This window comes from Cnephaeus nilssonii (genome assembly GCF_951640355.1).
Source record: "Cnephaeus nilssonii genome assembly, chromosome: 5".
NCBI classification, from domain to species: Eukaryota; Metazoa; Chordata; class Mammalia; order Chiroptera; family Vespertilionidae; genus Cnephaeus; species Cnephaeus nilssonii.
In genome coordinates, this window is record NC_137076.1 from 51,730,695 (window position 1) to 51,757,523 (window position 26,829).

Genomic DNA, 26,829 nt, shown 5'->3' on the forward strand with positions numbered 1-26,829 from the left:
ACACCTATCTTCGGGAGGAGGACTGCACCACAGCGTCCTGTGACAGCCCTCAAATAAGAGGGTAAAAAGAAAACTGCTTGAGACTCACTTCAAAAATAAAAGGCTCTAACAGGCAAAACCAGGTTCTAAATGTCACAGGGCCAGCAGCAACTCACAAAGACGTCATCTACGCTCTCACCCATGGGTGCCTGACCCAAGGCTACTCCTTTAACCATTTCCAGATAAAGCAGGAGAGTAGCCAGGCCTAGCACCTGATATGAAACCCCAAGGTATGAGGTGGGTCTCACACACGCCCTCCCCTCCCCGCCCCCCCCCCCCCCCCCCCCGCCTTTCCTTTCAAAGAAGCAACAACCGTGCATTTGAAATAAAACCCCGCCTTCCTCCCTCTCTGCTCATTCCTGAGGCAGCTCAGAAGTGAGCTGTGATTTCCCAATAGTGTCCTGAGCCAAAACACACGAGGACACACAGCAGCAGATCCAGACTTGCCGGCCCCATGGAGATTACACAAAACTTGGCCCCAAACGTGGAATAATGTGAGCATGTACAAGGTGCTGAACATTCCACTGATGGCCTGCCTGTCAGCTGCATGCCTGCTTTCCCACAGGTCTGGCGCAAGGCCCTTGGTTAAATGCAGGTTCTGTGCTACTACGGAAACACACCAACAGCCTAACTTTGGCTCTTGAGCCGTTTGAGAACAAGACGTGTATTCCAACCCTCGTATTCCAACCCTCTCCTACCTCCTGCATCCTGCCTTCCTCTCCTGCCAGAATCTCTCTCTCTCTCTCATACACACATACAACACACACACACATGCACGCACGCACGCGCACGTGCATCAAGAAAAAACACAATCCCATAAACAGGAACTTTATTTAACTACTTGTTACGTAAAACAACATATAAATGGACCTTTAAATACATCTTAATTGTTCATCTTAAACAATTTCATATAGAAACTTATTTACATTTCTCCATTATATACTTAAATTATTTTGTCGAAGCGTACTACCAATAAAAGGTAATAGAATGATCACCTGCTCGTACAGATGCAAACACAGAAGTTGTCCACAGGGCTAAGTAAAATAAAACACCACTTCTCAGGAAAGTGGCTTAGTGGGTTTCAAAGCAACGACTCCTTCTGGAGGTGTTTTGAGCAGGCCTTTGCGGGAGGCCTCTGCTGAAGAGATGCAGGGGGTTGGTTGAGAAGCTGGTCCCAGGGCAGAGCTGGGTCCCTGGTTGTTTATGACTCGGACTGCTGGAGCTAGAAGGACCCCTGGAGACCATCATGGAGGCCATGCCCCCGCTGCTGCAGACTGGGAAGCAGAGGCTTAGGGACAGGGAGTGGCTTGCCCAAGTTATGTAGTATCCGCGGTGGAACAGGCAGGGACTTGAACCCTGGTCCCTAGAGTCCCATCAGGAGTCCTGACCCCCTCTCTATCCACAAACTTTTGACCTCTTTCATCCATTTCCCATCCACCCATGGGCCCTATGTTTTGACCGCTGTTGTCTGCATGGCTAAATATATGATTTCTCAGGTTTTTTGAGATGGTGAGAAAAAGCTCAGGATTCCCATTAACCATCTCTGTGGAGCCCCGGAAATACGCACTCGGGGCTATTTCTGTAAGAGGTTTTGTGGTCAGGTGCCTAACTTCTTCTACCATAAAGTTTACCCTTTTAATTTAGCGGACTCATCGAAGTCAAGTTTCCAATTAATTTGGTTGGGAGGCAAAATTGTATGGGAGGGAGACTTTAACACATCTTATTTGCCTAAATCCGTCTACCTCTGTTGGATCTGAAATGAGGTTTCACTAATAAGTGACCAAAAATGGGGGGGGGGGGCAATTTTTTAAAAACAAAAAAGTTTCAAGAATTCCCCCATTTCCCAAGTAGTCTCAGAGGGAAATAGTGAAGTAGGAACCGAGGAGAAAAAAGTGTCCCCCCGCACCCACCTTTCTTCTGAACGGAGGCCTTTATTCCAAATTTTCCCTGATCTAAATTCTTCTAACAGTTATTTTTTTTATTCTAATTTTAAAAACTTGGTTTGGTTTTTCTCAGGATTTCAAAACCACTGTACCAAAGAATAGACATTAACATTTAAAAATATTATTGTTGAGATAGAGATAGATAGATATAGAAAGAGATACTCCAGGCTCCAGGTCACATGAGCAAAGAAGGGCTGGGAGCAAAGAGAAGAGGGAGAAGAGACTGGGAGACAGAAAGGTTTGTCCTCACCTGTAACCAGAGCGAACACAAGTCATAGCAGCCTTCACTCAGTTGTACAACAGAAACACAAATGCGAAAACATGGGATGGGAGAGGTGTGATCTGCTGAACAGCCCCCATGACTTCCCATGAAAATATGGCACTTCTAAGTCCTGGAAGACCCAGCATTCTCCCAGGGGCTGCCTGCCACCCATCTGTGGGGAGGCTCTTCCTGCTGCCACGGGCCCCCAAAATGCCCGTCCCGCTGCCCACGGTGCGCACACGGAGCCACAGGAGCCCCAGTCCCTGCCCACCAGTCTCACTTTCCCTCCTGCTTACACGCAAACCCTCATCCCCAGTCAGGCAGGGGGAGGTGAGCCAGGAAGAGTCTCAAGGACTCAGTGCAACCACAGGACGCCCAGGGCTCATGGCGAAGCCCAGTTGCCAGCAGTGGCCGGCGTGCAGGCAGGTGGAACCGGGGGCCAGGGGACACAGGAAGATGAAAACATCTTCATACAAAGCAGTTTTTCTTCTGTCTTTTTTCCCCCCATTCACTCTGCAAAAGGAACCAACTCAAACACTGAATTTTTATATTGAAAAATAAGCCTCTGATGTCTAAAAACTGGCCAAAATTCCTTGTTTACTTGTTGCATAAGAATGCCATCTCTCACGCTCGAGTCTTTGCTTTGGCGTAGAGGGTCTGCCTGTGCACACTTTGGGGGGTGTGCGGGAGGTGCCGGTCCAGGACAGGGGTGCATGGGGACTCGACGGCAGGTGGCAGCCCACAGGCCTCCCGAGTGTGCCTTCAGCGACGGGAGCACTAGCAGGTGGCCCCGGCGATTCCCTCGATGCAGAAGAGTCCTTCGGTGGTGGCCTTTCACAGCAGTCAGTCCGCATATGAGCCCAGGAGGTGAGGGGGACAGGCACCCATCACTTCCATAAAGGATTGAGGATTTTCCCCAGGGTGGTCCGGCCGGAGTCTTTCTGCCTGAAGGAGGTCCTTTCCCCCGTCCCCCTGCCCTTCAGAGAGGCCTCCAGGTTGGCACCGGGACCCTCTGGTGACTCAGGGCACCTTTTGGGGGCCCGGGAGCTGTTGGCCCGCCGCAGAGTGCCGCTGTCCTTGGGGACCGCATCCTCAGAGCCACCCTTCATCCTCAGCTGCCGCTGGGAGACTGTCCGCGTGAGGCCGGGGGCCTTGGTCACAGGGAGAGAATCTGTTTTCATGAACCGAGATGAGGAGGCTACGGTGTTTCGGGCAAAGCCTGGGACCTGGGATGGGACACGGGGGACGCTGGGGGTTGGTGGAGGGGGCTTGGGCTCTTCTCCCGGGCTCTGGGGGTCCTGGGAATTGGAGCGGCAGATCTTATTTTCCTCGGGTTTCTGTCTGGGGACGTTCCGGAGGGGCTTGGCGCTGGGCTTCTTGAGGGAACCCCTGGGCTGCAGGGCGGGCTCCTTGCCCGGCCGGGTGCCGCAGGAGCCGACCCTCCCTCGCGGCGGCCTCTGCTCCTCGGGCACCTCGGCGACCACCACAGGCCCCTTCGAGGACCTCTTGGGTGACGTGTCCGAGGTGCCCTTCACTGAGTTCCGGCGTGACCACGACTCCTGGGTGCCGCTGGGGGGCTCCCGAGGGGGCTGCTTCCAGCCGGCGGAGCCCCTGCTGGCCCTAGAGATGGGCACGACCTTGCGCATGCTCTCGCTCTCCGAGGAGGTCAAGGTCCGCACGGGCTTGGGCGCCGTCCCCTGGCCTCGCGGGACAGCCCCAGGCTTGGGGGCTCCCTGGGACGCCTCTTTGAGGGAGTTTCTCTTTGGTGTGGTCACTTCCTTCCCTTTGGAGGACCTGTCTCTGGAAAGGCCACCCCTGCAGCTGGGCCCGCTCCTTGCAGAAGCAGGAACAGGGGTCTCCCCAGGGGGGCTGGAGAGAGGGTTGGAGGACACTTGGCTGCCACCCGCCTCCCCTGCCCCAGAGGACACAGAGCCATCCCCTTGGCCGGCCTCCCCCAGCTCCCCACCTCCAGGCCTGGAGTCGGTTTCCTCTGAGCAGTCCAAGGTCAGCGAGCAGTCGGTGGTATCCGAGAAGTAGAACAGAGGCCCAGGGTCTTTGTTCTCAGGGTTGGTGCTGGGCTCGTCAGGGGCCGCCCCGTCACCCTGCAGGGCTGCGCTGAGACTCCCCTGGGCACCTGTACCCACAGGCGTCAGGCTATCGTTGCCAGCACCAGTGCCGGCTCCGAGGGGCTGCAGGCTCCCATCCCCCGGAGACGCCAGCTCCACTGGACTGAAGTTGGTTGGGCTCCGCTGGGGCGTCTCCTCTGGGTCCTTGGGACCCTGGACGTCGAACTGGGCCAGCCCGGTCACCAGCTCGTGCTCCTTAATTCCCAGAGCCAGTGGCGAGAGTGGAGGGGACCAGGGAGACGCCAGGCCCACAGGCTCGCTGTTCCTCTTTTGGAGCATGCTGAGCCCGCTACGCCGAGTTCGGAGCAAAACTGGAGCAGAGTCTTCCATCCGGGGGGCGAGGAGCTGGCCACAGGACGCTGAGGGTGGGTCGGGGGCTCCCTCCTGGCCTGCAGAGGCCTGAGGTCTGTGTGTGTGGCCAGAGCCCTGGTCCCTCGGCTCCCCAGACTCCCTCCAAGCCATCGTGGGCCGGGCCTGCCGAGGGCTGCTCCGGGGCAAGCTGTTGAATTTGTTGGTCTCCTCGGGGCTGCTCATGGAGTTCTCCAGGAAGGTCAGCAGCTCCCGGTCAGCGGAGGTGCCCAGGGAGAGGCGGGAGCGGCGGGTGTTGGGGCGTCGGTAGGAGGGGCTGACGGGCCTGCGGTGCAGGAAGGGGGTCAGGTCCTCCGCACCCTTCTTGCCCAGCTGCTCCACGTCATTCTCACTGCTGCTCCGGCCGAATCCTACCAGCTCCCCAGTCGCCCAGGAACGCCGCTTCTGCTCCAGCTCCTGCAGCCGCCGCAGCTGCCTCAGCTCCTGTACCTCCCGGTTGTGGTTGTCCTGAGCGAGGGGTGGAGAGAAGCCCAAAGATGCATCAGACATGTGGGACCCGTGCCATTCCAGAGCCACCTACCATGAGACCCCAATGAGACCCACATGGTGGAGGAGACTGGGCCATGGGCATCGGGGGGAGACTGTGCATTTGCCCTTGTGTGTGGGGACTAGGTTCTTCAGAGCTATGTGGGGGTGACCAGAGGAGACACTACTTCTGGCCCCAAAAGTCCGTCTAAGGTTGTCATCAGATCCCTGGGCCCAATTTCCAGCTTTCAGTCAAGGCACTGTCCCCGCAATGTGGGCTATGACTCCACTTATACCTGTGACCTCAACTCCAAGGAAACCCAATTTGGTCCTTGCATGGGCGTGCGCGCGCGCGTGCTCACACACACACACACACACACACACACTCCTGTGCAGCACATTCTGCCTAGTGGGGTATGGATGCATAAATGATGGACACCCAAGATATTAAGAGTGGCTTTTCAAATCTCTGTCCTCGGACTGCTCCTTGGTAGAAAAAAAAACAAAACACACACACACACACACACACACACACACACAAACAAACAAACACCAGAAATGCCAGGGTGGCTCGGTCCCTTATGCCCCATGCCCTTCCCACAGCCAGAGAGAAGGATTTGCCTTACAAATCCTCCACCTTCCACCCTGCTCTGAGTGGCCAGTCCTCTGGAACCGAACAACTGCACACAACCAAGCAGACTTTACTGCCTGGCTGTGCACTTTGAATGTATTCCTGTCATGGAAATATGTGGAAATCACCACCAAAATCTGTTATCGGTAGCACATTTTACTTGAAAGTCCATTTCCGCAAACGGTGGACGTTCCTGCCCAAGTTTCTGTGAGGCTCTGGCTCCGGCTGGCTGCCAGTGCCGGGGGAGGGGCCAGCTCTTGGCTCTCGGGGGTGGCTGGGCTGAGAGCATCACACAGGTGGCCCCGAGAGCCTACAGGATTCCAGCTGGGAGTGAGGGCCTCAGCAAGAGCCTATTTGGCACCTACCACCCACCGCCGCTTCCCCTGCTGTGCTCACTGCTTGGACAAGGGAGCGCAAACGTGGCCAGAGGCCGGCCCTCCTCCGTTTAGTTGGACAGAGGAAGGAGGGACCGAGAAATCAAGAAACTCTTATGGCTGGAGAGAAATGGGACCAGTCCCTCAAAGAAACTCAGCTCCGGGCAAATCTGCTTTTGAAATATAGAGAAGAGGTGGTGTACACGTATTAGGTTTCTCATCACCACCAGAAAGGAAGGGAGGTGAGGTGCTTTGTTTTTTCACTGAAATGAAAGTTTTATTTGCAAAGCCAAGCAACCCAGAGAGTTTTCTGGCTTCTGCAATGAGCTCAGAGATGATTGGAATTGACGGCTGAAGGGCAAGGTGGGCTCAGGCAGCAGAGCACGCCCCCTAGATATCTGAGCGTTCCCAAGTCGGCTCTGGCCAAGGACAGCCTGGTTGCCATGGCTTTTGGGGCATTAAAGTGGGTAATGGTCTGAGCCTCAGAGTTGCAGATGTTGGCATCTACCACCCACCACCGCTGTCCCCACATGCTGGACACCTGATGATACGGAAGCGTTCGGGCCTGGGGTGGCAGAACCACTTCCCACTCATCCTGACCGAGAGCCTGGCGACCCTGCCTGGGCCCGACCTTCCTCAACCCCCAGAAATGCTCAACCATCTCTCTGCCGTGGGCAGAGGGCTGGCTGGGTCTGGAAGAAGAAACATAAAAATCTGAACCACTCAGAAAATACAGAGATGCCATCTGCCGTACCTTAACCGCTTTGCTGAATTTGGTGCAAAAGTCTCGAAATATCTGAAGGCATTCGTCCAGTTTCATCGTTTCTTTGTCTTCGCAGAAAAAATCTATAAGGGTGTGGGCCTCGTCCTGGAGCTCCCGTTTCCAGTGTTCTAGTTCGGCCAGCTTTTCTACGGCAAACTGCGGGCAGGCAGACAAGCACACGCTGAGGCAAGCAGTCGGCGGGCAGGCTGGTGCCCAGGGGAGGGGTGCTCCCGGGTTCAGTTTCAGGTCTCAAAAAAGGGAAGGCTTATTGCGAGTCCAATGTGCTCAGAGCCAAAAGGACAGTAATTCAACCCAAACAAAACCTTTAGGGAAGCAAGGTGAGCTTCTGGGTGAGGCCTGGGAGCAACAGAAGAGATGGAAGGGCCTTCACCTGTAGAATGCCACCAAGGAAACGTTCACCTTCAATGTTGGTGAAAAAGTGACATCGGTGTTCACTTGATTTTATTAGTATTTACATAAATCTAGTATGTATATTCTGTATGTTCTTCCTTCTCTTAAAACTGGGTGTTATACTGGCCAAGTTTACTTTAGGGTCCTAGAAGTCACTGTTCTATTGATGAGTTGTCCTGTTGGCAGGGAGTTTAAACTTAATTCCAAATGAGCCATGTCAGGGTCAGGGTCACCCCTCGGGACTGAAGCCCTCGTGCCTGGACCAAGGTCCCAGCAAGGGCTTCCTAGCCAGGGGTGCTCATCTACATCAGCTGGGGTGCTGGGTCTCCAGTCCATGCCACTGTGTAGCTGTGGGGTGGACCCAGCCTGCATATCTTACGAAAACTTCCCCAGGAAATTGTGATAGGTAGCCACGGTCAGGAATTTCTGCCTGTACCAATCCATCCTCTTTACTTCTTCACGGTCTCCGAATTCTTCTAGGACCAAGCCTCCAGGGCCCCTACAGGTTCAGGTTACTGCCTCAACCAAGAAGTGGGAGTGAAAGAAGCTTGCTTTCCTCCAATGAACTCCAACCAAGCCTTTCAGGAAGGGACCTGCTGGGGCCAAGGGACACAACCACACTCCCTGACGCAGCTCAGGGACAGCAAAGGTTGAGCTGAAATAAGGAAGCAGCGTGGTCCGAGGAGCCAGCCCCCTGGGCACTGAGTACCGGGACCATACTGAAGCCTCATGCTGCTTTCTTTCCCATTGGGTTACAAGGCTTATATGAAGAAGGAACGTACAGAGTTATTACTTTATGAAATCACGCGTATCATGTTTTCATGAAGACTTATTTGGAGACTTCTTTGCGTGGGGGACAGGCCTGGGAAATGGCGAAGATACAGGCTGCCCTCCCTTGAGGAGTGGAAACGCTGCTTGGACCTGCTTGGAGCTGCAGAACCTAGAGACAAGTTCTGAGAAGACGCATCCCCTCCCACTCACTCCCACACACTCTCCCCCTGAGAGCCCTCTTCCTACACCGAGCACACTCAAAAGGGTGCTATTTACTCAAAACTAGTTCGGAGACCAAATACCAGAGAAAGTAACCATCTGAGTCAGTAGCCCAAGGCAGGGTGCACATTCATGGTGCATTTTTCTCGATGGAGAGGAGGGTATTAACGAAAGGACATATCCCTGCCTGTCATTCTTCCACAGAAGGAAAGACGGATTCCAGCCAAGAACAGCTCAACTGCAGCAAAACAGGACTCTTGACAAGAATCTGCATAGGCATTCACTCCACCTCGTAGGCCTCATCCTGGGAGTCTGAGGGGACTGAGAGGACACGGGGAAGGAACGACGTCAGCGCACTGCAGTCACCCTCAGGACTTGGGAAAGTGAAACAGTCCAAATATGGGTCTGACAAGTCACCACGCTCAGAGTCATTATTTCCTGAACCCTGCCCACATGATCGGGGCCAGGAACAACAAGCGTCCAAAGCTACACTGGCAAAACGTGAATGACAACAGGTGAGCAGTGCAGCAAATTCAACTTTTCCATCTCTAACTTGTCTGCTATGGACCCAAGTTCCAAACCAGTTCACTTGGTGTTTCACACCCAAAAGGTCAAAAGTCCTAAAGAGATCTGCAAAACGGTGGTCCTGTCATTTTTTCTGCTCCAAAATCTCCAGCGACTCCCCCACGGCTTACAGCACAAAAGGCCAAGGTTTTCAGACTGGCATTCCAAGCCCTTGCTGGCCTGACCCTAACCTACCCTCAAAAAATTGTATCCCCCTATTTAAAGAAACTCAATTAAATAAAAATAAATAGCTGGGTGGAACATTTTAATTTACAGAGCTAAAAATGACTACCAGGAAGAAGCGTTTAGAGTTAAAACAAGTCTGCCTTAAGACAGAGGTGCAGTTCAGAGAGAGCTGCTTTTCACTGAAGACCTTTCTGTCGGCTATTTGGCATACGACACTCATGTTTAGTGTAAGAACTGAGGAGTGAGGCAACCGGAACTCTCACGTCCTGCACCGTGGGCCTTCTCCCTGACTTTCTGGCTTCAGTTGTCTGAATGTGCTCACTGCTGAGCGTTTTCCTACCCACTGGTAGGTGTCTCTGTGCTGGTGTTTGCTTTGTTCTTACACTTTGAGAAAAATCTGTGCACTTTTCAGGGGAAAATCAGAGCCTGGTTATGTTTTCTTTTCAAAGAAAACATGGAACCCTTGTTTAATAATAAAGAATAAAATCCCAACCGAGCCAAACAAAATCAAATGTTTGCACATGGAAGAAGCTGAAGCACATCATATCTGCAGCTTAATTACGAGTACACACACGGGTCCAGGCTTCGTTTGGAACAAGCCTCCGGAGCTCAGTGTTCCTTCCCGGTGCCAAGGGCAGCCCCGGCACCTGGATTCCGCCCCGCGAATCTCAAAGCACTGACATTTAAGGCCGCACACCCCTTCCCTGAAGATTGAGAGCGTGAAAAGGTGCCCCTCTTCCCTTTTAATGAGGAAGATAAAAGAAGTATGTCAGACTGTGTGATTAGTGAGTCACAGTGAGCTGTCACAAACAGGTCCACTCTGCTGTTTTCTGTTGTTATTCCGAGCAGCTCCTGACACACCCTGTTGGGCTGATGAATTTCGGGTGGTGATAGGCACAGCGACCGTGTTCTCCAGCTCTCATCATAAAACATGCCAAAACGCAGCCTGTGTCTTTAGTAAACACAAGCCAAAGAACAACAGTCCAGGTTCTCAGGTATCTTTACGATTTCTGTGGAACTTCGGTGCTGTCGCCCACCAGTTTGATTGGGAGTCGGGAACCCCGAAACCAGGATTTAGAACCACAACTTGAGTTGCCAGGGTAAGTAAGCACCCTAACCTGATACCATTTCACATCGAGCAGTGATACACAGGAGCCCCCTCCCTAACAATTATATTAGGAAGTTTACAGGCCGCATTCAGTATCTTCTGCTCAAAAACAATCCAGCCAAGAATGGGCATTGAACTAAGACGCTCCCTTTACTGACTGGGGGGGAAATATGAATGGGAACCTGTTGCTTCCCTGAACACACCCAGGCACATGCAACCCGCCTCGGGGAGCTGCTGGACGATGAAACGAGAGGCACTGACTTGCTTCACCCACAGACCTGAAGGAACTCTTCCATCTGCTGACGGAGCTCATCATCCCGCCGGATGTTTTCCTTCAGCGACCGCGTCCTGACAGACAGCGAGTACAGTTCTGCCTCCGTGTTATCCAGAGACAATCTGGAAGAAGAAGGGGGACAGCGCGCAGTTGGCAACGGGGAATCATGTGTCACGTGGGCACATCAAACCAGTCTAACTGCTGGTCAATCTTAAAAACAGAAGGGCAGACACACCTGAAACTAATACAAAACACTGAAGGTAAAGAAGAAAACAAACACAAATTGACTATCACATATCAGTTCAAATGCAGAAGCAGTTATAAGGGTCCAACTGCGTTCTATTAAGTGAAGACATTAAAGAAATTTGTAAAAAACAAACCAACCAAATAGAAGGGGAGGGAGCCATTGCAAATACATTAACCCAGTGGTCGGCAAACTGCGGCTCGCGAGCCACATGCAGCTCTTTGGCCCATTGAGTGTGGCTCTTCCACAAAATACCACGTGCGGGTGCCCACATACAGTGCGATTGAAACTTCGTGGCCCATGCACAGAAGTCAGTTTTCGGCTCTCAAAAGAAATTTCAATCATTGTACTGTTGATATTTGGCTCTGTTGATGAATGAGTTTGCCGACCATTGCATTAACCTATCCCTGTATTTAGACTTTCCTCCTATGTTTTTTACTGATTTATTACTTAATTTTTATCGTTGACACTCTTACAGATGTCCCCATCTCCTCCTCCCTACCCCCGCCCCAGTTTGCCCACCTCCACCCAGTCCCCCCCCTCTGGCCATCATCACACTGTTGTCTGTGTCTATGGGTTGTGCATATATGTTCTTTGGCTAACCCTTTCACCTTTCATCCAGTCCCCCCACTCCCCTGCCCTCTGACAGCTGTCAGTCTGCTTATGTTGCTGCTTATGTTGTTTTTAAAGAGGAGATTCTTTCCTAAAGACACACACTGGTTCAAAAAGAACAGGCTGTAATGTACGCAACTGTGTTCTTGCTGGTGAGCTAACCAAAACCATGGGACTTGTCTGAACACCTTTATGCAATAAGCATTGAAAAACTAAAAGCTAGCAGGACTCAGATGCACTTTCCTCTGGCCACTAAGCACAAATACAGAAGTTCTAACTCATGAAAAGCAAGGCAGTGTGTGCTGATAACCCTGACATGAAGGGTAATATGGAGATACTGAGCGGACATCATGTGGCTGGCCACTGACAGCCAGAGAAAGCGCTCTGTTTTGCTGAAAACTAACCATCATGCAAATGCTTTTGTTATTTATATCAAATTGAGGTCGGTGGAGCATAAATGATGTTTTTGTCACCCGGTAAAGTGAACACAGATGACCCTTAAAATCCAGGGGGAGTTCAATTAGCAAATTCATATATTTGGATGCTTTCATGCTGCCATTGTCAGTTCTAACTTTTTTTTTTTTTTTTACAATGAAGTCTTCTGCCTTCAATGGTCATTGACACCCATCTATGATCTGTTTGTACCTCACCTTCCACTTCAAATAAACAGACCTTACTGAATAGGTTTTTCCTAAGACAATAGCTAGCTAAACTTCCCCATCTAACTCTGACCAGAAATATCAGTTTAAAATTGTACTGGTTGCCCTAGCTGGGTAGCTCAATTGGTTGGAGTGTCGTCCCATACACCAAAAGACTGTGGGTTCAATTCCTGGTCAGGGCACATCCCTAGGTTGTGGGTTCGATCCCCAGTCAGGGCACATATGGGAGGCAATCCATCGGTGTTTCTCTCTCTCAATCCCTTCCTCTCTCTAAAATCAATTTAAAAAAACAACAACATATCCTTGGGTGAAGATTAAAAAAAAAAAAGTAATGGTTATTTCTCTATTTCTCTCTCTTAGTAACATTTCTATACTAGCTGGAGGAATAAATATTCCCAATTCCTTTTAGTAATTCAAAACGAAAACAGTTCATATCTTATAAGAAAGATGCTCATTCTTTTGGGGGAATAATCTGTCTATCTGTAAACATGAACTACGAACCACTCACACCTTTGGACTGACTGACCATCCCACTTTGGGAAAGATGTCATCTGTGGTTAGATGTTCACAGTCATCACAGAGACACTGGCCAACGACAGGGCTTGGCCTGCAGAGCTATGGTTCATGTGCTTATGCATGTGGTTTGCATCCTAACTGGATATAGTCACTCGGATAATGAATAGATGCAATAAAGACTATTGCAAATAAACCCATGAACGAGGCGGATGAAGAGGTGGGCTGAAGCCAGATCACAAGGGGTGACATGGGTACAGGCATCTCTTCCCAACTGCGCTTTAGTAACGCCACATTGGTAGCTTGGAATCAGCTATGATAGTAGTATTTACACCATGGAAATCAACAAATAATACAAATCAGACCCTTTTTCTCCCCTGAAAAGCTAGTTTCTGAACACTTACTGCTTTGATGCAGGGATGTGTATTATAAATTTGAAAACATAGAACTCGAGCTAGCATGTAGACACAGATTAGAGCTACATTAAAACACACGACTGTATTAGGATCAGAAGCAAATTAAAGTGTTAGAAATGGAGCTCCATGCTTGGTAGATACTTTCTCTGTAAAGCCGAGTGACTAATTTAAGACAAAATCCTTTCACAGCCCTTGGTATGGTTCCAACTTCTAATGTAATAGAAAATAAATGTACCATGTTAGATTCTACCAGGAAAACAGTGATGGATGGCCCTGCCAGTGTGACTGACAATATACCAGCTCCCAAGGTAATAGGCTGTGTTGTTTGAGCTCTATCTTTTGGGTGTGGAGGGAGTTGAAGTTCTTAATCCCTGTTTTTTTTGCACTGATGATATTCATTAGAATAGATGGCAATAGGTCTTTTTTAGATTAAAAAACTAAGGATTAATTTTTCAAAACCCCCAAATTCCAAAGGTGTACACACACACACCTCTGTAAGCAAATGAAAAGAAGGTCTGAAAGTTCAACAAGACAAAACTTTTAAAAGTTCACACCTGAATCCAGAAGTTATAAAACAGTCATCAGTTTTCATAAGAAGGGTTGTGTGTTTTTTCATAGTTGAAACAACACAAACCCTTAAATCTTCACAATTCACTTTCAGTCTTTCTTGCTTACCTAGCAGCCTCCTGAACATGATGTAACTTTTCAGAAAAGTTTAGAAGAATGGCATCGTTCTTTTGGGCTTCCTGAAACAAAACCAGAATTTTCTCTCACTATATAGATGGCACTGAAAGGAAATCATTTGCTCAGGCTTCAAGGAACCTTAAAATCACTGTTCCCGTTTTTACCCTTGATGCATTCAAAGCCATTCACTGAGGCAAGAGCTCCGATGTTCTTAGTAAGATCTACCAGAATGCCAGGACTCTCAACACACATGTAACCTCCCAGAGCAACTGATGCTGACATGAAACATAACTCACGTGCCTGAAAACTCAGGGCAAGGAGGTGGTGGCTTAGCAGGGCCCATTGTCGCCCAGAGAATCCAATATGTCCTGTTTAAATACCACCCATACCTGTGAGTGTGCCTTTGAATGACCGAGATACCTTCAGCGGTTAAACCAGTTTGCAACCTGAGTTTAATCAGAAGGTGCCCAAGCCATGGAGACTCTGGATTCTTCACCTGTTCACAGAGTACGAGGAAGGCAAGTATAAAGGCACCAATTAACAACTCGGGAAACTTCCCCACATGGGCAGGGACACAGGACACACCTGGATACACGGATCTAAAAGGGCTGCCAGAGAGTCCCTCCCAGCAAGACACGTGGGAGGAGAAACCTATTTTCTGGTTTTAATGTCCTGCAAATTAGCTTTTATATTAGTCCTAAGGTCGACATGGCCTCTACCTGGAAGACTATGGTCATAATTGAGAGCTTACTATACGGAATTACCTCTGTGAGCCTCTCTGGTTTCCTGATTTTGAGGTCTCACTATCCTCATCGTTGGATGAAGAGATCCAGGGTCTCAGGTTTAAATAACTAAGTGGTTGGGCATCCACCTATGAACCAGGAGGTCAGGGTTTAATTCCAGGTCACATGCCTGGGTTGCAGGCTCAATCCCCAGTGTGGGGTGTGCAGGAGGCAGCCAATCAATGGTTCTCTCTCAACATTGATGTTTCTAACTCTCTCTCTCTCTCCCTTCCTCTCTGAAATCAATAAAAATATATTTTTTATAAATAACTTGTCTGAGGGATTACAGCTCATAAATGACAACTCAACCTCTCTCAGTTCTGCCAACTCTCTCAGTTCTGCCAACTCTCTCAGTTCTGCCCCGTCTGAAGCTCACACTTGAAATAATCACATGACAGAGCTTCCTCCCCAGGCTAAACTACGTCGTCCCTGTATTTGCTGTCAAAACAACAAGGCCTTGCAAGAAGGAAAGACAAACCGGAACAATTCGTTACTTGAGATAATTTAACAACAAAGAGATAATTGTGCTGGGCTGATTTTTCACTTTGTAACTAGCTCCTTTGGCATCACATAGACCCAGTCAAAAATGGAAGTGATGGCTCAGTTGGTTGGAGCGTCCTCCCATGCACCCGGGGGTTCGATTCCCTGTCAGGACACATACCCAGGTTGCAGGTTCAATCCCCAGTCAGGGTGTGTGCAGGAGGCAACCGATGGATGTTTCTCCCTCACATCCAGTGTTTCTCTTTCTTTCTCCCTTCCTCTAAGTCAATATTTTTAAAAATGGAAGTGATGGGCAGGGTTCTGAGTCTAATCCCTGGGCTCACGGCAAGGCATGCTAACCCACACTTCACAAAGGAAAAGGATGGAAGTGATCTTTGTAATTGCTCTGACTCTCTCACGGTTTACACATAACTGGTCAAAAATCTAGTCCATTCAACATCAGAAATGTTTCCACACCCATCCCTGTGGCCATCACTCTGATTCTCAACTCTTCCAAACAATCATTAGTGCCAACTACCACCAAGAGGTACCCCTCGTTCTAGCTCTCTCTCCACTCCAACCCATCCTCCACAATTTCCTCAAAACAAAACAAAAAGTCATGCTGCACACACACCTCAGTCGGCTCCCCACTGCTAAAGCAAGGAATCCACATTCCTCAGCTTTAGGATCCAAATCCTTCATTATCTGTCTTCATCAACCCTTCGCCCTACTCCCCAGACCCCTGCTCTCCCCTCCAGTCCGAGGACTGTGGGCGCAGCTCAGCTCACGTACTTGTTTGCTTCTGCACAGAGAACCTTCTTGGGACCCACCATGCCCTTTCCTGAATCTAACACCACCTTACACCTGGGAAAAACGTCACGGCCAGGATGGGGATCCACCACGTTCTCTCTCCACATCAACCACTTCCATACCTGTGCAACAAAGTGCAGAAGGTTCATCCCAGGTTTGTTTGCTTTTGTGTCTGCCAATTTGAGCAAAGAAGACAGCTTAAATCCTACTGCATTGCCAGCATACCCTCCCTAAAGAAGACAAATCAAAAGAAAAAACCATATGTTTAGACCATTCAATACAGTTGGAATACATTTTAATTTTTTTGAATTTTACTTACTGCATTCATGATATTTCCTGCCTGTAGCACCAAGTGTAATATGGAATGCAGCTCCTCACATGACATCAGCTCTGTCAAGAAGCACACACACAGTGACTTAGAGAAGCCTCCAGCTTAAATGTAGAAGAGACAGCTACCAGCTACCACATCCAAGTTCAAGGGTGTTTGGAGCAAGCTCTGACCCTGAACTGCATACAAGACTGTGAAATTAAAGAAAGCAGCACATCCTATGGTGTATCTAATGCGGCATTTTCTACTGGCAATCCATAGCCTGGTGTTGAACTGGGAATCAAATGTAAGTAATACTTAAACATCATAAAACAGTTCAATTATAAATTTATCCCTGTGTTACATCCTCTCAGCAATGGTTTCTTTTTTTCACTTATATCCACTAGCCTTTGAGACTATATTGATGAAATGTGAAAACTAATAGCGAGCAATGTTTTGCTTAGTCGATGAGCTATGAGGAGATAAAAAGTAAACAAGCTGGTATGACATGTAAATAAGGTGCAAAGCATCAACCCTTAGGGGCCAGGCACCCAGAGAATCTTCCTATTTTATTCAAAACTAGACATTTCATGTGGATTGGCTTGAGGACTTAAAAAGAAACTTATCGCTGGAATATATTGGTAAACTAGCTCTTTAACACGCACCAACACAAAAAAAACACTATTCAACATTGTTAATGTATTTGGGAGGCTAAAAAAGTTTGATGATTAAAATGACAGTATACATGGAGAATAAAATGTCATCTATGATATTTTTAAGTTAATATTCTCCATTAAGTCTGGTATTACTTTCCAAAAATTACAGTTGGATCACTGCCTACATCGTGTTATCTAAGGAGGCCAGTTTTTGAAGGGGAACCAGATAAGAAACATTTGCGCCATGCCCACAAATTTGCCTGCTCAATACGAAAACATGTTCTCCCATCTCTCTTTGAACAGGAGCAACAACCCTGTTAGAGTTGCTGCAATAGCCTTGGTATAAGGAAGAAATTTTAAAAGGACTCTAGGTTGAAAGAAGAAAAAAAATCTTCATTCTTAATCTCCTCTCTAAAATGAAGAAACTGTCATGGGCTGAAGAGCAAAACATTATCTCAAACCCAGGTCGGAGCAACTAAACGGGAAAACCAAACAGGAATAAACAGTTCTGCACGATAATGAAATCCAGAAAATGAGCAAGAAGGAGTGGGGGGGTGGGGGGGGGGCGCTGATGGTGCTGGAAAATGTGAGGGTCAGGGAGGGCCCGGGACTGCCCGGAGATGAGAAGGAGGCAAACGCAAATGGGCTGGGCCTGCGCTCCCAGGGTCAGCCAAGGCCAAAGCCACACTCCCACCCATATGGAACGAGACACCAGAGCAGCTCCGAGGAGTCTAGCCAAGCTGGGTAAGCAAGAATGTAGCAAGTTGTTCAAAGACATGGAAATGGCCCACTGGCCCCTCTCAAACAAGTTAGCCACCCAATGGTTGGGTCTGGAGGGGAGGCGGTGGGGGCAGAGACACCAGGAGCCCTGGCGAAAGAGCCGCGTGGCCAGGTCTGGGAGGAGGAAAGGGGGTCTGCTTCCGGAAAGCAGGGTCCTAGGCACCAACAGAGGCCAGAGAATGGGAGGAGAGATGGGCTGGGCTGGCCCAGAGCTTGCGCACCTTCTGATTAAACTCAGTCTGCAAACTGGTTTAACAACTGAAGGTATCTCAGTCACTTAAAGGCACACACACACCACCGGCACACAGAAAGCAAACCTACAAGAGGAACAAGAGCGAGCTGCAAGCAGCGAGGTTGACTCCGAAGCGTGAGATGAAAGAAAGCTTCTCTTACGGGAGGATAATGTGCTGATTAAGTAATCAATTGATTAGTCAATTAATTAATTAAATAGGGGGGAAGTAACTGTGGATAAACCTTCAATATCATCCCTGGTAACACTGATTCCCCTTTTGAGGGTGTATCAGAAATGGGACTTTGCATTTCCAATTTCAATTGAGTCATTTTTTAAAATAAACTGCTACCCAAATAAATAAAAACTCATTACATGAAGCATCGTGCATTTACTCACCTGTTATAGCCATTCTCAGAATTCTTATATCCGTGTACAGAGAAGAGCAAGAAGGTAAAAACTCCTTCTTTAGCACCATGGCTTCAATCCGAAGCGAATAGCTGAAAAGCAAAAAGTCAAACTGTAGTTCTGAGGTCACGCGTTTAAAAACCTTCCTCTGTAAAGAACAATGATCGGTGGTCCTTACTTTGGCACCTGAATTAAGCAGTGCAGAAAGGAGTCTGCCAGGGACAGCTTGGACACATCGTCACTAAATGTTTTTAATTTCTTTATCTAAAAGACAAATGGGAAAGGGGGGTAGAGAAAAACATAACTTGTGATTAAAATGTAACATGATTTTAAATTGCATCTTAGAAGCCCTGCCAGCAGACAGAATTTCGGCGCTACCTTCCAACTAGTAAGAGCGGGGACCTGAGAAGAGGCAGGAAGGGACATCTACCACTTGGTCCTTTTGAAAGCAGAAACACCAAGCAAGCAACACAGATTAGAAAGAGAAGAGCTGGGTCACTTCTGTGGGTGTCAACAATCCCATGCAAGCCAGGGAGCCGGAATCCTCAGGAAGGCGAGCAAAAGGAGCTGAAAAGGGGCCGTTCTGAGGGTGACATTTTTCTGTAAGTTACAACCCGGGAGGGAGATCATTGCTTGGGAGAAGAAAGAAGAGACAGAGTATAATACAGTCCTTAAGTCACAGGTGAAAACCATCTTATTACTTTTGAGTCTTTTGGATATAACATACTTAGACTGGGTAAGGTCTAAGGCAGATCTTTCTGTGGTCAAGTCCCCTTCACATATATTCACTTTATAGGAAGGGACTACTGTATGTTAGGTGAGTGCACTCTTACTCTCCAGCAGAAAGAAATAAAGGAAAGTGGCTTAACAGAAAGATCAATGTCAAGACATCCCTCTATGAAAGAATCAGGTTAGAAAAGCATATGCACAATGGGATCCCTTTTCTATAATTTTTTTTAAAGCATTGACTAACCCCTGACCCTCCATGCACAGACTACATATACAGGAAAAAGACGAAAGGAACCCCTACACTAGGTGACAGGATTCCAGTGATTATATTTTCTTCTGCTGCTTATTTTTTATTTTCTATATTGTCTACAATGAACATGCATTTTCTTGTAAAAAATTAAACTATGCCCGTCCGGCAGGGCTCAGTGGTTGAGCATCGACCGACCTATGAATCAGGAGGTCACGGTTCAATTCCTGGTCAGGGCACATGCCCAGTTTGTGGGCTCGATCCCCAGTGTGGGGCATGCGGGAGGCAGCCGATCAATGATTCTCTCTCATCATTGATGTTTCTATCTCTCTCTCTCCTTTTCCCTCTTGGAAATCAATAAAAACATTTTTTTAAATTAAGCTGGAAGTTATTAAACACACAAATATTCTTTCAAATGTAGGAGAGAACTAAGAGTTCGGATGCAGGAATGTAGCCAAACAGCTTGGCAAGTGGGGATGGAGGGGAAAAGAAAGTTCCTCTCTACACCAGAGCGAGTCGTGCCTTCCCCACACAGAAAACTGGACCAACCCAGCGGCAATAGCCCTTCTCCATCCACTGAGTCTTCCAACAAAAACACTTTACGGTAAGTAGGGCCTTCAGACATAGTCAGCCTATCGGTGCCGCTAATGGTAGCCAGGGAGCACTCACCACTTTTTACTAGTCTTCATAAAGCTTTCTCTCTTCCACCTCCTGGATTATGTTGGCTGCCCATAAAAATAACATGATCCTTAAGCCTCTTTAAAAATTAGGGAATGATGTGCAAAAACACAGAGGGAATATTTGCAAAGATCCACAAATTGAAATACCTACACCAATTCCCTGAAGATACAAAATGTGACAGTGTAGATGCACATCCTAGAATTGAGTCTGGTCCTTAAGAACACATCTTTTTCTTCCAATGGACAGAAAAATCGCCATTTTTAGAATTGCACTATTTCCCCTGCCTTTCGGGCCCCAATGGTGATTTTTGCCATTTTTTTGGCCTTACTAAATGAAAGGGCAGATGGAATCTCTGGTTTAGCTAAGCCCAGATCAGAGGCTTGTTTCTGACCTGAGAAAGCTATGGGATGAATTCTGATCCCTTCCAAACTGGTCTCACAATTCACTATATATGGGCAGGGCAGAGTGAGACCTCATACGCAGCACGTGCAAAACTGCTGGAAATAACAGCAGTTTTCTGTCTAAAGCCTCAGAACAGGTCATGCTAAGTAATCTTGGTCGATATTTCTATTAGACATGTGCTAAACTGTAACTGAACAAAGACTAATCTCCTTCACTTATGTAACCAGCTAACAATGTTTAGATTTCAAGAGAATGGTGATGAAAAGATAGTATTTGATTTAAATGCCCTGTATACAGTTCTTAACTCCATTCCAAAACGGGATTTATGTTCATTAAGAGGGATTACGGTACCTTCACAGTGGTAGGGAGGTGAAAAAAAAAAAAAGAGAGAGAGAGGTGAACCAACCCTATAATTATTATGCATTCTCATCATCATCAAAAAGCATTTATCAAACATTGTTAGGCATGATGCTGTTGGCTGAGCCAAGTGACTCTCATTATGACCCGGCTACACGGTGCTGTCCTCATAGCAAACAGAATGCTCCTTAAGACTCACACATTCCCAGGGGCAGGCCTCCTTCATCCCATCTAATTCCACTCACATGGCCTTAAAAGAGCAGGATTTCCCACCCACAGACCAACAGAAGATTCTGGAGCTCTCCCACTGGCATTTCCCTCCCAGGGGCAGAGTAAACAAAAAGGTAGAAATGAGGTGATCAAGTGTCAGAGGAGGCAATTCAATCTGCACCCAGAGAGGACAGAACATTTCTATCACCTTCCAGTCCTGCATCCCCAACACTGAGGCCATGACGGGGTACCAGCCCCATCGGAGGGAGGGGCTTGCCAGCTGGGTAGGGTCCTTCCTCGGGCCCACCTGGCTCCGACTCCAGCCGCCTCTCAGGGCACAGGGATACCTCACAGAGAGCACAGCCCTCCAGTTCTTTCACTTCTAGGTCTACCTTCTTCCTCCGCAAGTTTTAACCACGAGTTTCAGGCAAGATGAACAAACATGCCAGACAAAAGATTTGTGGCAAAGGGCAGAGGAATCCTGAACACAGATGAACCTTGGGTTGGCTTGTCAGCTGAGAATGCAGCGGAGAAAAGAGCTCTTCCCGTTCCTATTTTTCCGCCTGCTGATAAGATCGCAGTATTATTTGGGTGACACTCAACGCCAGTACTGTGTGACAGCGGCGGTGATGAAAAGGCTGGGAGGCCTCTGAGAACCTTCTGAGTGTGTTGAGAACCTCTGCCCTTCCTTCCTTCCTCCAAGTGCAGCCCAAGGAACTGCTCTGGGGTCAGACCAATCAGGGTTCAAGTCCTCCTTCCTCCGGGGCCTGTCCATCATGGGGCACTGGACATGTTCTATCCAACCCATGTGAGCCCCAGTTTCTCACTTGTAAAATGAGGACTATCTTACATCGCTGTGAGGATTAAGTGAAAAAGATACACTAAATCATTACAGCAATGATTTATTGACTATCTCTGTGCCGGACACGGGGCCACGCACTGGAAATGCAGGATCTCGCTTGGTTGAATTCTGCCCTGTCCAGTGCCTGGGACACAGTGACACTCAACAAACATGGAGTCCCTTCTTGTGCTAAAGATGAGCACAGGACGTTATGCCACGGGCTCAGCAACATGCGGTTACTCGTACACTTATGCACGTATTAGCATATTTCTGCCACATTCCTAAACCTCTCTCACTTGGCCCTGTCTCTTCCTTGGCCTCATATCCATCCTCCACCCTCCTCCAAAGACTCTAGGGTCGGCCCTGGGTCTGGGTGGTGCCAGAGGCCACACAGCACTCACAGCTAAAGCTAATCTGCCCTTGCAGCGGGCATGGGTCATGAGGTGGCTCTGGCTCTCACCGGGCCTCCCTCTGCCAGCACAGATCCCCCGGAGTGCGTTAGGGAGGGAGGCCAAGTGGCCCTGGGGACTGTCAGGGTGTTCCTGCCGAAGGAAGCTCCCAGTTGAGTTTGCAGGGTGTGGTGAGCTGAAGCCAAGAGTCAGTAATGTAAACAAGGAGGAGGGTGACCAAGCTTGTCAGATATTCAGACGGAGGATGACCCTGCAGCAGGAGGGTGGTGGGAGAAACAGCTGGGCCTGGCTCAGGGGCTGGGAAGGCAGGATTCCACGGCCAGGCCAGAGGTTAGCTAACAGTGTGAGGTTGAGAGAGTGCCTGGGGACTCAGGGAAGCCTTCGGTGGGTTTTATTCATCTTGCCCTTGACTTTCCTCCCTTTCAATTATATCCCACACACAACTCAAAAAAAAAACACAGAACTTTTTAAAACATGAGCAGTTTGACAGCTAAGTTGCTTCTTTGAAAAATCCCTTAGTTTTCCACAGCCTTTGCATTCCCGAATCACCTTTAATTTTTAAATTAGAGGTAAAGATATTAAGAAAGCCATATTTAATCTCCCACATCTTCGTGGCGAGAAGCCAGCAACCTCCCTCATGCGTGACTTCTGTTCAGTGAAAAATTTAGAGCTTTTCAGAGTCCTTTCACTTGTGCAATCAAATCTGACCCTCACTTAAAAACGGTAAAGGTCAGTCAGGAGTGGGTACCAGAGCAGTGCTGAGGAGGCATGGAAAAAGCCCTAGCAGGATTAAGATATTGAGAAAAATGAAATCTTCTTTAAAACCCAGATTAATTCAACCATATTCATCCTAATTTTAAAATTTGGGAACTCCCATTTTCCACATAAAAGAAAAATCAGCCGAAACCGGTTTGGCTCAGTGGATAGAGCGTCGGCCTGCGGACTGAAAGGTCCCAGGTTCGATTCCGGTCAAGGGCATGTACCTTGGTTGCGGGCATGTTCCCAGTGGGGGGTGTGCAGGAGGCAGCTGATCGATGTTTCTCTCTCATCGATGTTTCTAGCTCTCTATCCCTCTACCTTCCTCTCTGTAAAAAGTCAATAAAAAATATATTTTTTAAAAAAAAAGAAAAATCAGAGTGTTCAGTAAACAAGATCTGGGTAAATGATGATTTAATCTTCCTTTTTCTCAATACTTTAAGACCCTTTTATTAATATTGATAAATCCTATTAATTAATCTTGGCTAAGATAAATTATACTTAACTTTAAAACAGAAAACCCAAGATAGAGAGGGGCTGAGATTATTAGATGTATCTAGAATGCCTAGTTACTCAGTAAGACTCTGGATTTTGGCATTGTGAGTTTATCACTGATGTAAAAAGTATGAATACATTTATCTTACTGTTAGTAATGGTACTAAAGGCAAGTTCCACCTATCCTGTGTGGGAAGAGGAGTGGGATGGGAGAGGCAGGAACTGCAGTATGTGTAAAAGGGTAACATACCTTTTACTTTATAAGACTATTATTATTATTCAAATGTTTACAAGAACAGATATTCATGTATTTCTTTTAGAATTTTTTTTCCAAAGGTCACTTCTTCAGAAATAAAAGACAATATTAAAATTTGGGGAGGTTTTACAAAATTGTTTTTCTGTTTTCTTTTCTATCAAGCTCCTAACCATTCAAAACGTCAGTTAAATCAGTCAAAAAAAAAATCAATAACTTTATATTGCCGTACTACGTTGCTATCACACCAATCTCCAACTTTCAGTCAATTATACAGACAACATTCATTAACAATTTACCTACCTTCCCAAATTTTAGAGCATCTTTATCCTAAAGTGGTTTACTTTGTCTTTACTTTTTTTTTAAGTATACACATTATAAAACAACCCACATACACCATAGGCAAAGATCATCCGCCAGATGATGGAAAATGGAATTAAAATGCATTGAGCTTCCATGTGCCAAGTACCATGTCAGATGCATAACTACAGTTTAATTATCTTGACTATCCAATGAGGTAAGCATCATAGCCTCACTTTACAGATGAGAAAACTAAAGTTCATGGGAGTTAAGAAACTTGCCCAAGTTTCTCAATTAAGGGTAGAGCTCTAATTTAAACCTAGGTTCTCTAATCCCATAACTCATGCTCTTTCTACTGGGTCACGTCTTAATTTTATGTGAGAAAACTGGCTCTGGGTAGGAAAGTTCCCCTCCCATGTGATTTTTGACATTCCTACAAATATTAAGCTTTTATCATCACTCCTCTAAAACTCACACGCCAAATTCCTTACCTCCTCTGACTCTGGCAAAAGTTTAAGAAATTCTCGCAATGTCTCTGATCCATAATGCTCACTCTTTCCTTGATGAATATCTTCTACAATGGACTGAGGAGACCTTGAAAAGACAACCAATCAGATTCCATTTCAGGTTTGCTCGAGTGCCAAAGACACACAAGCCCGTGGAAATTAAAACTAATCACCTCCACCCTCCTTTCCATCCCGCCTTCTTCCCAGTCTAACAGGCAGTTGTGTGTCAGTGATCACCACAGACCCACTGCCAGGAAAAGTGGAGATCCTGAAACACCACTCAGAGGCCACTTCACCCAGGAAACCACCCCCCCCTCCCACCCCGGGCATCCCAGAAAAATTAAAGTGGCAACGACCACTGGAGCCTTCTTCTGGGAGAAGGAAAACCATCCCCTTCGGTCTCTTGAAACTCTAGTAGAGCCCTCGCCTTTGCACCCTGGAACACCTGAACTTCACCACTGTTTGACTCACCAGCCCAACCTGCACTCAAGGGGCAACACTGCAGATGAATTTATAAACTCCCTGACATACCGGGCTGGAATGGACATCCTGGGGTAATTCTCCCTATTTCAAGCCACTAGATTGGGTTTTCATGAGGAAAACAGCAGAAAGTGCTGGACTCATCAAAGCCATGTGCCTGAGAAGGATTTGAAGGCCTGAGGAATGATTTTCCCTCATATTAGAATCTGAATTTCAGCTCACACCCACAGACTCTGATGCTCAAGTTTCAATTGTGTGCAAAAATCTTACTTCTTAAATTGCTTAAGAAATATCCCAATGTTCATGCTCCGTTTTGCATCCAAGATAGTAATCTGTAAAAAAAATAGAGACACATAAGATCATTCAAGTACAAATAATAAGTACTTGCCCTACAAATAATAAGTAAGTGCCCTACATTTTATTTACTCATAATTTTAAAAGGATAACTCTTGTGTATTTCATCAAGTCGAAGACATATTATTATTTTTTTGGCATTTTAACATCTCTGGAATCAACTTTAATTTAATGAAATATGTTGGCTATTCCAATGTACCATCAAAACCCAGATTTTGGCTGCAATAGGTTTTAGTTGTTCAAATGAGTAATTTGGAAGAGTTTGGTTTGATTACAAATTAGAACTTTTTTGGCGGGGGATAAAATAACGAAACCATTTCTTTCTCTGGAAGTAAGTGTCCAGGATGTGTGGAGGAACGAGAACCTTAAAACTGCTGCACGTTTTCCCATTTGTTTTTTGGTAAAGGGAGACTCGCTAAAATAGGAATGTTGTTATAATGCTCTTCCTTTCCAAGTGTGTGTGATTCGTTGCGAACAAAAGAGAATCAGGTTTCAAATTAAATTCCTGATCTCTGGGCCTGCTTCTAAGTGTATAGGAAACAGCAAGACTAACAAGACTGTTAACCCAAGTTAATGGCACTTCCTGGCTATAAGGTTAAATTTTTACAAGAGTATGGTTACCTTCATTTGAGCACTAATCTTCAACAATCACATTATTTACTATCCTAGGGGTTTATTTCATGTTAACACAATCACCTGCCAACCATAAAATAAACTCCCAAGTTAAAAGGGCCAGCTCCTTATTGGAATCCTACCCTGGGGTTGCAGTTCAAGTTCAGGGTGAAGGGAGGGGAGGGAAGGGGGTGAAGAAAGAGTGGTGAGAGGAAAAAAAACATAACAACTGTCAAAGTTATCACCCTTTAAGGAGGAAAGCTTATACCAAAAAGTTATTATGACAGACAACTATGTGTTTATTATAATTCATAAATTAACAAGTAAGAACATGTATATTGATTGATATCCAAAAAACTTTCTCTGTACTCACTTCCACCCAGAATGGGGAAATACCTTTTTTTATTTCTCTCATTAAATTACCACCTCCTGCTGCATTTAACCCGTGATGGTGGCACCCTCCTGGGTCCCCAATACCCCAAAACCCACCCCCATCATCTTCACCCTTCAGCCCTCCGGGACTCTGCACACTTGGCTGAGATCCACAGCTATTGTTGCTGAAAAAGTGATGGAGACATTAGTCTTATTACTCCTATTTACCATATAAGGAAACAGAGCCTCGGAGCTGTCATTTTTATAACTTCCCCAAAGCAACACTAGAAATGAAATGTTAGCCTGGGTGTATCGGCTTCCTTTTCACTCTAGTTCTGGTGAGTTTTAATATCACTGAGATACAGGAGTAAAGAGAATTGGAAATATTCCCCCTCCAGTCTGGTTTTCACATTGGAATATTTCTCCAGAAGTGGGGTCAGATCTGAAGAAAGCCATCCACAGGGTTGGCCAAGTCCCCTGGTGACCCCAGTTGTATGTGTGGGATGATGGGTAGAAATGTCATCAGCTAAAACAGCCTGCAGGAACGAAGAGGCTTCCTTATGCTCAATGCAGGGGCAGCCAGCCTGGAACAGCAGTTATCTCTACAGTCCGAAGCAAGGCTTCAGAAACTGGCCACTAAGAGAATTCAGCAGTATTCTTAAGGAAAAACCTGGGTTGGTCATGACTGACTGCACCCACCAGGGAAAACAGCCCAGTGCCTCATCAAAAAACAGGAAAA

At 47.1% G+C, this 26,829-nt stretch overlaps 1 protein-coding gene across 3 annotated transcripts in view; it reads right to left on the minus strand.

The window, feature by feature from the left end:
* Window positions 1-851: 851 nt before the first annotated feature.
* The window catches only part of FHDC1 (FH2 domain containing 1), a 38,327-nt gene continuing 12,349 nt past the window's right edge, over window positions 852-26,829 (minus strand). For all 3 annotated transcript variants that reach the window (XM_079771362.1, XM_079771363.1, XM_079771364.1), the window contains exons 3-12: window positions 25,023-25,084; window positions 24,258-24,360; window positions 18,264-18,349; window positions 18,077-18,177; window positions 16,025-16,095; window positions 15,828-15,935; window positions 13,625-13,695; window positions 10,510-10,627; window positions 6,964-7,128; window positions 852-5,186 (exon numbers count right to left, since the gene is read on the minus strand). In XM_079771362.1, the coding sequence (XP_079627488.1) occupies window positions 3,132-5,186; window positions 6,964-7,128; window positions 10,510-10,627; window positions 13,625-13,695; window positions 15,828-15,935; window positions 16,025-16,095; window positions 18,077-18,177; window positions 18,264-18,349; window positions 24,258-24,360; window positions 25,023-25,084 (2,940 nt within the window). In that variant the 3' untranslated portion in view covers window positions 852-3,131. The remainder of the gene's footprint in view (window positions 5,187-6,963; window positions 7,129-10,509; window positions 10,628-13,624; window positions 13,696-15,827; window positions 15,936-16,024; window positions 16,096-18,076; window positions 18,178-18,263; window positions 18,350-24,257; window positions 24,361-25,022; window positions 25,085-26,829) is intronic.